General features: G+C 36.0%; 1 protein-coding gene across 1 annotated transcript; it reads right to left on the bottom strand.

Moving 5' to 3' along the window:
* Window positions 1–526: 526 nt before the first annotated feature.
* LOC149263711 (trihelix transcription factor ASIL1-like) lies at window positions 527–2556 on the bottom strand. The gene has a single exon (XM_089426596.1). The coding sequence runs from the start codon at window positions 1824–1826 to the stop codon at window positions 963–965; it is 864 nt and encodes a 287-aa protein (XP_089282722.1). The 5' UTR covers window positions 1827–2556; the 3' UTR covers window positions 527–962.
* Between the last annotated feature and the right edge of the window lie 9989 nt (window positions 2557–12545).

Here is a 12545-nt window from a genome sequence, read left to right as displayed (position 1 = left end):
GACGTCTACATGTCCCCATGTCAGGGCACTTTGTTGTACAGTGATAAATTAAGCAAGGATTTGTTCATCCAGTAGTCTTGACAATACTCATTCAAAGCATAATTATCTACATAAGTATCCAAGTTTAAGGTTGGTCAGAGAAGAGTCGTACTGAGAGTTTGTAACTGAAATCATATCCTGGCAGGGTTAAGGTTGGTCAATGAAGAGTCGTATCGAACGTTTGTAACTGAAATCATAAGCATCTTGTGGAAATAACATTTCCATATAGCTCTGAATCGGGACAACTAAGGGCAGAATTTTTAATGCTGCATGCTGATTACAACATCTTGAAATTAATAAAAGAAAATTAACAGAAACATTTTTTACTGGTACAGCGAGTAAAAACGTTGAGAAGCATACGTTCAAAAGCAAACCGAGTATTTTCTTACATCATCGCATTTTAGGTATCATTAATGCTACTACTGCCGTTGAAGACAAGACAAACAGTGCACCATTTATCTTTGGACCACAATCAGAAGGGGAAGCATGCACTGAAGTATTTTAGCACAGAGTAGTTAAAATAATATGGCATAATTGCCATGTTTGTCACGTACACGTTGAACCCAAAGCGTATGGAAAAAATGTACAGCTCTATCTATAATGGATCTCTCTGAACAGTAAATAGCACTAGCATTAGTGACTAAGTACACAGCTAGAAATAATTTACAGATTACTCACCCGGTTATCAACTTTCCAACGATCTCCCTTGGAAACATATAGCCTATCTAAAGCTTATCTAATTGACATTTCTTACTTTTGATAACAGATATCATAAGCTGGCCTTTTAACAGCAGCAACAAGGCCCGTAACCGCAGAATTGAACTTGAAAGCCATGAAGCAACGAAGCAGAGGTCTTTCTCCATCAAAGTTCGACAATGCAAAAAGTTTAAAGAAGCCGCATGAGTAAAAATACCCCCAGAATGTTATTCTAAAGGTCTGCATCGATCAGAATCAGCGCAATCAATGCTGGAACACGACGGATTTTTCTTTTTCTTCCTGTGAAGCTTTGCAAGTTCTGAATTCATCTTCGCAAACAGCTCCATTTTAGCATTCTCTATTCTAGAGTAAATTTCAGAGAAACTCACAAGAGCATCCGCCAGGGCCCGGACGGGGTTAGGGTTAGTATTGGGGTCTGGGTTAGGGGTAGGGCTGGGGCTAGGGCTAGGGCTAGGGCTAGAACAAATTCTTTTAGATATTCGATCAGAAGCCCCAAGGGCCCGTTTTTTACCTTTGTCATGCAACTCAACCCTCACCCTCCGACTGCCAGTTAGCCTATTACTGTCCATATCCATTCCATCGTCCAGCAACACATCAGAAGTATCAATGCAAACCTTACCTTTATCGCTGCTCTTCGAGATCATCAAATCGGACCGGTTGTCCCCATCAAAACCCTCGAAGTCCAACGCCTCTGCGACCTCGAATGACTGCCCTTCCGATACGTTCCCGCTGCGCCTCAAGTTCCTCATAATGTCGTCTAATTTTTCGAAAAAGGACCAGTTTACGTGATCCGAACCACGAACCTCTGCCCGTCGCTTCTCCAGCTTGTAACGCCGCTTCAAGCTATCGATCTTCTCCCTGCATTGCTTCATTGTTTTGGGGAGTTTCGAACCCTCGCACTGTAAGTTCACATATTTTACGATTTCTTCCCAGTCTTTAGTTTTTAGGTAACCCTTGATGTTGGCACACTTCTCACCATAACCATCAATCAATCGCGAGACAGTGTCTGGATGCCATTCGGCCCTCGACCCCAAGTTCGCCCTGCGGAATTCGTCATCATCACTGGCCATGTCTGCCAAACCCTGCCCCTTGAATTTTCTTTCAACGCCAACCGCTTCAGATGCCCGTCAAAGGCGATTTGTGGGATATCAAATTTTTAAGCTTTTCCTGCACAATCAGGTCGATTCCATCCCAAACAATATACAGTCACCTTCTTTCTATCATTTTGTTTCAAACCCTGACTTTTCAAATTTCCTGTCAAAGGTGGCTGGTCACCCTTCAAAGTTTCCGTCAAAGGATGGCCTGTTTCGAATCGAATCCTGAATTTTCCCCGCTCGATCCGTCCCCATGCAGCTTTCCGTCATATTCATCACATTTCCGCCATGATCCGCGCCAGGGTTTTGGAGCTTCGCTCAGTTCCGTCATCGGACGGATTTCCCAATGTTATGTTATAAACAGAGGGAATTGCCGATAACGGACTTTTCTTACACTGCATGACGTCAACGTCCGGTGCCGTTAACTGACGTTAAAATGGCCTGTCCGTTGATATCCTCGGGAACGTGGCTGGTGAATACGACGTGATGCGTATCCGGAGAGGCCGTCATTTTCCCGTCTGCGTGACTGGATGACCAAGTCTTGTCACTCATTTTCGGTTTTCTAGCATTTGACGGCAAATCTCTTACAAGAACAATGGGAACGAATGGCGTGAACTGACGTGAGGCGACGCGCCGGATGTTTCCCGTCTACTCTGAGCATTAACGTTAATAACAGGCGAGAGAACAGCGCGAAATTTTGACGGGGGCTCTCATTTCGTTTTATAGAAAAGCCCAGCAGGGAGGAATTTCAAGTTTACGATATTTTATATAATTCATTTATATATTTTAATATTAGTAAAAAATAAATACGATCAATCATTTTGAAAGAGTTTTGGTTGTAAAATTGTTTGGAAGTTAATTCAAAGTAAAGGGTTTGTGATTTTTGAGGTTAATTTAATTTCTTGATCATTTTTTTTAAGCGTATCGTATGTTTTAATTGAGGTATTATGATTGTTGTTAGACTAAGACGTGTATGTGTTAGTCAATGATCACATCGTATATTTTAATTGAGGTGTTTTTGCATATTTTGTTAGGAATCATGATTGTTGTTAGACCAAGACGTGTAGGTATTAGTCAACGATCACCAATGATAAGGATATACAAAAAGTGGTTAACAATTTCTCCCCAACGTGAGTCGAGTGTATCGAACTCGTGACTTACACTTTGATACCATTTGTTGGGAATCACAATTGTCGTTAGACCAAAACTTACATCGAACTCATGACTTACACTTTGATACCATTTATTGGGAATCACAATTGTCACCAAAACCTTTAGGTGTTAGTCGATGATTGTATCGCCAAAAACATATAATAATCATAAAAATTATTAATATTAAATCAATTTAACATCTCAGTGGTGTTAGGTGGTTCCTTATAAATAGTAAATCTTAGTTGAAGAGTAAATTAGAAAGTTGATAAAAGATCAGATTAAAACACTCATCATCTAAAAAGTTAAAAGGTATTAGTTTTTTTTTTAATTAATTTAAAGTTCAATGATATGAAAATAGGGTAGTAGTGTTTTATTTTATTTCATTTAAACTTTAATTATGTGAAAAGTTGAAAATAGTTACAGTTAAGTGAGATTAGGGGAAATTATTTTATTAAATGCGGGTAAAATTATAGGTTTTAATATAATAATTTCATGAAAAAGGATTTGACGGAAGAGGGGATTAAATTTTTAATTATTTAAAAGGTAGTGGTGTTAATTTCTTTCTTTTAAGTGATGGTATTAGGTTTCTCTTCCATTTGTTTAGTAGTGTGGAAAGTTGAAAATGGTCACACGGTAGTTAAGATGGTTAAGATCAGGGGAGATCTCTAAGTGGGAGGTGGAAAATTATAGATTTTTTAATATTGTTTTAGTTTTATTTAATGAAAAAGAATATTATTATTTATATATTTTTATGGGATGATTTAATGATTGGTATAATGAGATTTTTTTTTATCATTTCAAATTTCACAAGAAAGTATTTTTGGCTTGTAAGCTCAAAGGAGTAAGCTCCTCAAAAAAGAATATTATTATTTATATTAAATTATAAATCTTTATATGATTAATATATAGAGACAAAATAGAAAAATGGAAATGGGAAAGTGGAAAGATAAGATTAGTACATTCACCTATTCTCATTACTATTAAAATAAAATATAAAAAAAAAAAAACAACATTTGAGAAAATTTCATTTTAAAATTATATTTAAAAATTGCATAACAAGTAGGGGAGAGATGTCTAATGTTGTGCAGGGACCAACTAGGGGAGAGATGTCTAATGTTGTGTAGGGACCAGTAATTGATATAGTATCGGTCCCACCAAACCACCAGAAATTGAGAGATATGCAACCAATATTTAAACAAAAATAAATAACATTAAGTGCAATATATTTTAATTTATGTCCAAAATTTCCCAAAACATTGACTCGGCCCACAACTATCCATAAATAGTATCTTAATACTTAAGAGTGCAAATCATATTGACCCAACTAAAAAACAAATAAAACCATAAATCCTTCCAAAATGGTCTATTCCAGAAGTACAAAGTAGCAATCACTTGAACCCCCACTCATCAGAACTGAAGCTATGTAATCCAAATAAATATCCATACCTCCACATAATAAAAGTGAATGTATGTCAGCCATAACTACTATGTTGTTCAACATTTAAACCCACTGTGTTCAATAAATGACACCCAACCCAATAACATTTAAACCCGTTGTATTCAATAAATGACACCCAACCCAATAACATTTAAACTCAATATGTTCAATAAATGACACCCAACCCATTCTTTTTCTCATTAAAACATATAAAAGCACATGGATCAACAAATAACAAATTCCAAGCCATTTGATCACATCCAATTAAATCCAGATCACACATTCAAAATGAAGCCATTGCAATCCATGTCCGTCCTTACCACCAACTAAATTCAAGTGCCAAAAACTATAAAAGAAGTTCAACCACCGTTGAAGTTGCATGTTATGCATTCAAACTATTCACCAGCGTTGGAGACAAACCATCATAGAACATTTGACAGTATATTCAGGTTAGTTATTTCAATTACAGCACATTTTTCTTACAGTTCTATTTCCATTTCTCACTGTTTTTATTTCAGTTCTTACAGTTTCATTTTCATGAAAATATATATATTTTCTATTTTTCTATGTTCTAAATCATCTTAAAGTTGATTGGAAAATATGACACAACCGTAATGAAGAGTTTTGGCTAGTATGGCTAGCTACATATGAAAAAGAACAGAACAACTCCGCCTAAGCAACAATACTCAGACCATTACAGAACAACTCCGCCTAGTTATGGTAACTCGGACCATTACTGTTGGCAGAGGCTAGAATATATGAAAACAACAAGACAAGCCTACAATATTGACACTAGCAATCATAGATCAAATCTTGCAGGAGAAACTTCTACTACAATGGAAGTTTCTTCAATAGTCTTTAGACAATCTAATCCTGATTACTCTAATGAACTTTTGAGCCATGCAAAATAGGTAATTTTCTCTTATCCATAGAATTTAATATTGATGGCATTATTCCCATATTCAATAACTATATTGGGTATTGCTCTAATCTAATCTGATATCTTGATATTCGAATGGCTGGGAGAATTTTGCAGCTTTTTGAGTTTGTTGACAAGTACTAAGGAAAGTATGACAAAAGTATTACAATAGTGAGAGAATATTATGGGTCAATTATTGGATATGATGTAAGTTCTTTCAACTTGAAAGCAACATAAGGCAAACATCATTCCCTTCAATATGTTCTTAGGTTGGTTATGGTAACTCAGACCATTATTGTTGGCAGAGGCTAGAATATATGAAAACACCAAGACAAGCCTACAATATTGACACTAGCAATCTTGGATCAAATCTTGCAGGAGAAACTTCTACGCTAAGGCAGTCAGTCATCCCTCACACAAAAGATTTTATATAGATAGGAAGACTCGAAAGTCACTCCCTTGACTCTAAGCAACTAAGGTATCTAACGAATGTCTTTTCCTCGTGTATCTCCGCACTCCTTCAATCTTTGTCTTCGAACAACCCAACTTTGCAAGCCATTTCTTAGTCAATTGAAAATCATATATCCCCATCACATATTTGCAATAATCCAAAATACCCATAGGATATCTACCATCCACTTATGCACTAAAAACATCCTCATTAGAAGAAGCACTCGAGCCTCTCACTCTGACATCACACTGTTGGTGAAGACACTTGGTTGAAGTCTCTTGATGTTGCTCAAGATTGGGAGAAGATCCAACTTCTCCTACCCAACCTACAAATTGACTCATACTGTCAATTTAAGATTCTCATGTAGGCATGTCCACTAGATCCCTTTCTTGTTGACCACGATATAGGGTTGTCCCCTTCTCAAACTTATGTAACTAAGGATCTATCTCATACAACACAACTGTGAATACCATTGAATGATATCCCACACTACTCCTCTTCACCATTGGCACTATTTGAGCTCCATGGTCTCTAATGATAAAAAAGTTTATCCTTCTCCAACAAAGGAAATGTTTGTGTTGTCCTCATAAAATCCAAGCCCAAAATCATTGCATAATCCTCCAACATTATAACTCTCAAATACATCCTACCAAACCATGAGCCCACTCTCATCAGTGCATCCTTGAGAATACCAAATGTTGACCTCATATTAAAGTTCATTACTTTGTAGGCAAACATCATTCCCTTCGACATGTTCTCAGGTTGGTTATGGTATCTCAAGCCATTACTGTTGGCAGAGGCTATAATATATGAAAACACCAAGACAAGCCTACAATATTGACACTAGCAATCATGGATCAAATCTTGCAGGAGAAACTTCTACTACAATGGAAGTTTCTTATTACTCTAATGAACTTTTGAGCCATGCAAAATAGGTAATTTTCTCTTATCCATAGAATTTAATATTGATGGAATTATTCCCATATTCAATAACTATACTGGGTATTGCTCTAATCTAATCTGATATCTTGATATTCGAATGGCTGGGAGAATTTTGCAGCTTTTTGAGTTTGTTGAAAAGTATTAAGGAAAGTATGACAAGTATTAAAATAGTGAGAGAATATTATGGGTCAATTATTAGATATGATGTAAGTTTTTTTCAACTTGAAAGCAACATAAGGCAAACACTACTTGAACTACATGATTGACAATGTAGGTCCACTTGGTGAGATAGTGTGGGCCATGAATGAATTCAATTATGATAACAAACATGAGTCTAAAAAAATTAATTCAAACAACAGTAACTACCAGATCTTCTCATAGTACCAGAAGAAGGTGGAAATCGACAGTAGTTTTCCAAGTACAAATACAATCATGGTATTTTAAGTGTAAAAACAAGTTATCAAAACAACAATCACTGATAATTTTGAAGACATACAACAAAATGATTCTGTAGATTTTGTTTTTCAAGGATACTAAAATACATGTTGATAATTGCCTGTAATAAAGCAGAAGTATTTTTGCCTTGTATGAAAGCATAATTTTCAAATATTCTTAACTAAATGCATGCAATAATTCTACAGGTTGTTGCATCTATGGCAAGAGTTAGTTATGTTGCTCGTACAAGGAGAAGTGGCAGGAGAGTGACAAGGGGTGCCCAGCTGCGATGCCCATCGTTAGATGAGGACAAGATAGGTGATGTGAATGTCAACAATGCCCCAAGGAACGTTGTTGAGGATGACCATGCGATTGAAGCTGATGTTGTCACACCATCACCCATAGAGCCACCGTCAACAATAATCCAAGGGGCAAGTTCAACTAAAAATATCAGCGCTATAAGAGGATGGAAAAAAATGTTAGTTGTAATTGACGACATAGAGTTTAATGGATACTCAGTTCGGGCATCTGCAAAAAACATGGTATTCCTCCCTCATCAATACATTATTGGATAAATGGACTGACTCATACAAAACGTAGAGGGCCTCTTACAGTTATGACTGACGAGGAGGAGGCCGAGGTGGTTGAGTGGTGTAAAGAGATGGCCCAATTGGGACATGGGCTAGAGTTGATACAACTCAAATCCACAATTGCTCAAATCTATCAAGGGAGGCCAAACCCATTCAAAGATGGGTTTCCTGGTAAATCATGGTGGTTTGGGTTTAAAAAAAGGCATCCAGACCTTGTATTGTGTACAGTTGAGGGACTTGACAGAGACAAAGCATTAAATTTGCGCCCGGTAGTTGTGCAGAAGTTCTATGACACTCTTTCTAGTGCTTACAATAACCATTCTTATGGAGCATACCATATATGGAACTGTGATGAAACAGGTTTACAGGCAAGGAGGAATTGTGGCATGTGGGTAATTGCCAAGAGAGGGAGCCAAAATTTTCCAAAGATTTTGCTTAAGAGCAGAGAGTGGATAATTATTTTATGTTGTGTCAATGCAATTGGTACTTCAATCCCATGATTTTATCTATTCAAAGGTAAAAATCAACTGAAAAAACTATATACAGAACTGTGAACCAGGTGCATGCATGGCTACACATCCCCATGCATGGATGACTAAATAATTGTTTTTAAGTTGGCTTTTTCACTTCGTTGCATCGGTACCAGGTGGCCTCTCACCTAATAACAAACAAATATTGATATTAGATGGCCATGGGAGCCATATTTTTGTACAAACAATTGAGGAAGCAAATAATTTAGGCATAGACATGTTGACATTGCCTGCTTATACCACTCACATATTGCAACCCCTTGATGTTAGTGTGTTTGACCCTTTCAAGAACTATTTCAGGTCAGAGTGTGCTGCATGGATGGCAAAGAATCTAGGGGTGAGGTGACAAGGTTCGAGCTAGTAGAGCTTACAAGTAAAGCTTTTAAAAGGGCTTTGACACCATTCAATATCGAGGTTGGCTTTAGGAGGACAGGAATTTGGCCACTGAATTATGATGCTCTTATGCATGATATTGGTTGTAGCCATGTGTTTCATGTGGATGGTCAGGAAGAAGGGTATGTCCAAACAGGTGTTGAAGTGCAAGAAGTAGATGAACAAGATGATTTGGTTGTAGTTGGTAATATGATTTCCCTCTCTCAAGGACACTTATATGATGAAGATGATGAAACTGCATGTGAAACACAATATAATGATGAACAAATTCGCAGTAACATGGAGATTGTTCTACCAACTCGAGAACATGAAACTTCTATTGTTGATATTGTTAATGACATTGTTGAACATGCAATTGACAATGACCAATTGGCATTGCCAAGCCAAGTAAACCCACCGCCGTGGCTGGCAGAAGCTGTGATTAATATGAATGAACATAGTGTCTCAACAACCAATTAACAAAGCATGAACATGCCCTCGCAACCAACATAATTGAACAGTGAAATTGTTCATTTTTTTGTGGACAATAGATCAATGGAAGAAGATGAAGCACATAATGAGGCATCAAATGAAGATAACAATATAGTTCAATCAATTGCCTCAGATACTGAAAGGGAAGTACTAAGAAATGACATGCAGGTGGGAGGGGTGGAGAAGATACTTGGCCGGTTCCTAAAGCTACTAGTAGAGAGAGTATCAATGAAAAAAAAAGCAAGGTACACTGGGCAGTCTTCGTTTGGTTCAAAGTTCATAGTTACTCACCTCAAAAGACTATATGAATCTATTAGTTGAGTCTGAAAAAAAATAAAATTGAAATGCAGGAATTAAAACAAAAAAAGAAGTATCTAGCCAAGGAGAAGAAGGCAGCAAGGATTGTTGCAACACAACGTCAAGCAGATGAAAGGCTTGAAAGAGATAAATCAAGACAAGATAAGGACCAACAAAAACAAATGGAAAGACAGGAAAATGAATCAAGAAATGCACAACAAATTCTTGAAAAGGAACAAGGGATGATCGATATGGTTGATAATGATGCAAGCATAGCTGATGAAACCAAGATTATTTCAAACACATTGGAAAATATTGCAGATAATACACCATTATTCCAAGACCTCATAAACATTCAAGTGCCTCACTATCAAACTGAGGGTTTACCCACTTGCCTTATTCCTACCAGAGGAGGTGTCAATTCTATGTATTCTCATCACACACCTCCACTTAATGCAGGGGTTAGTAGTGCAAATGTGAGGTATGGGTACTCAATTCCTCCATGGTTGGAAGGTGCAAATTGGACTCAATCATATGGAAGCAATCAACCATTTCCTAATCAACCCTTTTTAGGTAGGCCAACCTACTTGGCTCAAGCAAGTAACTTAGGGAGTTTTGGCACTCAAGATTCTTAAGGCCATAAAGAATAGGGGTGTCATATGTTTTTGGTTGTAACTGCATTATGATGTGGATTTTGGATGGATTGTGTCTTTTTCTTATCACAAAGATTTTGGCTTACAACCTAGGTTGTTTGATTTCATATGGTTTGTGACATTGTAACCAAAATCCATTTTAGAAGGAACATCAATAGTCTATTATAATGTAGAAATATTACCTGAGAATGCAAATGGGATTTTTTGTTATGCCTCTACACACCAAATGATTTACAATACATTTATAACTGAGTTGTAAATATGATGACAAACGAGTGAATAATGAAATATTGAACAAGTCACTTATTTTAATATGAAAATTCCATAAAACAGTGAACAAAAAAAGTACATAGCTATTAGTTTCATATTCACAAAGAACCTAGCATTCCATACATCAACAAATATGTCAAAGAACCTAACATTCCATACATCAACAAATATGGAGACAGAGCAATAAATAAGCTCCTCAAGATGGCAAGTTACAAAAGGACAACTTACTTCCAATTAAAACATAATACAAATGCGTAATGCACTCTCGGCATTGAATTTCCCTTATAACCCAATTTACTTTGAATCCAAACACAATGCAAAGTTGCTCTTACAAATCAATTTACCTCCAATTCTGCCAACTATGGACATTGAATGACTCTTATAAATGAATATACAATGCAAATGGGCTGGTAGACTAGCCCACTATGAGCATTAATTTACCTTTATAAATCAATTCACTTCCAATTAAAACACAATACAAATGGGCAATGCACTCTGGGCATTGAATTTCCCTTATAAACCAATTTACTTGAATCCAAACACAATGCAAAGTTTCTCTTATAAATCAATTTATCTCCAATTGAAACACAATCAATTGGGTTGTCAACTATGGACATTGAATTACTCCTATAAATGAATATACTACACATCAAATGCAATGCAAACACTTGACTTGATGGCAAAAGAATTCCCATATTCATAACTTTACTTTTACACAAATGTAGAGCAGAAAGATTTGTCCAAGTTGACAATGATTTTTCCATATTCATTGCTTTAACATAATGCAATAATACATAAATTGCAGTCCTTCTACTGGCCACTGTGTGTGTTACCAAATTTTGGGACAAATTAAAATCCCTTAGAGTTAATGACTAGAATGATCATGGAGATATTTTTTTTTGACAAAGATGAATCCGCTCCAACAAGCTCAAAAAACTTGTAATGTAATTAAAAGAAGCATTGAACGTTTTAGGAATAAGTTCTATAATATGAGAGAAATGGTTATACCAACTTGTGGATTTTTCTCTTTTTATAAATTGTAGCACTTGAAATTCATAAAAGTTTCATATTCGCAAAGAACCTAACATTCCATACATCAACAAATACAGAGACAGAGCAATAAAGAAGCTCCTCAAGATGGCAAGTTACAAATGGACAACTTAGATCTATCTGATATAAACTCAATAAGGCAATAGACTAAATATGACCAGAACCAAAACCATTTCCAAAATGACATAAAATCTAGTTTTCTCCACAAACCAGGTGCCACAATGGAATGAAACAACAATACACAAGTACATTCGTTCCAACCCAAACATTAAGTGCAATTACATCTTTTAACTGTAAGTGTTATAGAAGAATGAATCGGAAAATGAATTTCACAGATTAATGCAATCACTGCATTTAAAGTATCTGTCTAAGAAGTTCAAATGTGAAATCTCTACATATTATCACAGACTCTATTCCAAACAATACATAAATGAATTAAAACACAATGTAAATGGGCTAATCTTCCCACTATGAGCATCAAAATACCTTTATAAATCAATGTACTTCCAATTAAAACATAATACAAATGGGTAATGCACTCTTGGCATTGAATTTCCCTAATAATCCAATTTACTTCGAATCCAAACACAATGCAAAGTTGCTCTTACAAATCAATTTACCTCCAATTATGCCAACTATGGACATCGAATGACTCTTATAAATGAATATGCAATGCAAGTGGGCTGGTAGACCAGCCCACTATGAGCATTAGATTACCTTTATAAATCAGTGCACTTCCAATTAAAACACAATACGAATGGGAAATGCACTTTGCGCATTGAATTTCCCTTATAAACCAATTTACTTGAATCCAAACACAATGCAAAGTTGCTCTTATAAATCAATTTACCTCCAATTGAAACACAATCAATTGGGTTGTCAACTATGGACATTGAATTACTCCTATAAATGAATATAATACAAATCAAATGCAATGCAAACACTTGACTTGATGGAAAAATAATTCCCATATTCATAACTTTACTTTTACGTAAATGTAGAGCAGAAAGATTTGTCCAAGTTGATAATGTTTTTTTCCATATTCATTACTTTAACATAATGCAATAATACATAAATTGCAGTCGTTCTATTGGCCACTATGTA

The sequence above is a fragment of the Pinus tabuliformis genome, chromosome 6, assembly GCF_031772625.1.
Source record: "Pinus tabuliformis cultivar Carrire ecotype Pingquan chromosome 6, CPIR1, whole genome shotgun sequence".
In the NCBI taxonomy this organism is placed as follows: Eukaryota; Viridiplantae; Streptophyta; class Pinopsida; order Pinales; family Pinaceae; genus Pinus; species Pinus tabuliformis.
Note: the sequence above shows the minus strand (reverse complement) of the source record. Positions and strands in the feature narration are given on the sequence as shown.

Coding starts and splice junctions, on each gene's coding strand:
- LOC149263711 (XM_089426596.1), bottom strand. CDS start 1,826: ATGGCCAGTGATGATGACGAATTCCGCAGGGCGAACTTGGGGTCGAGG.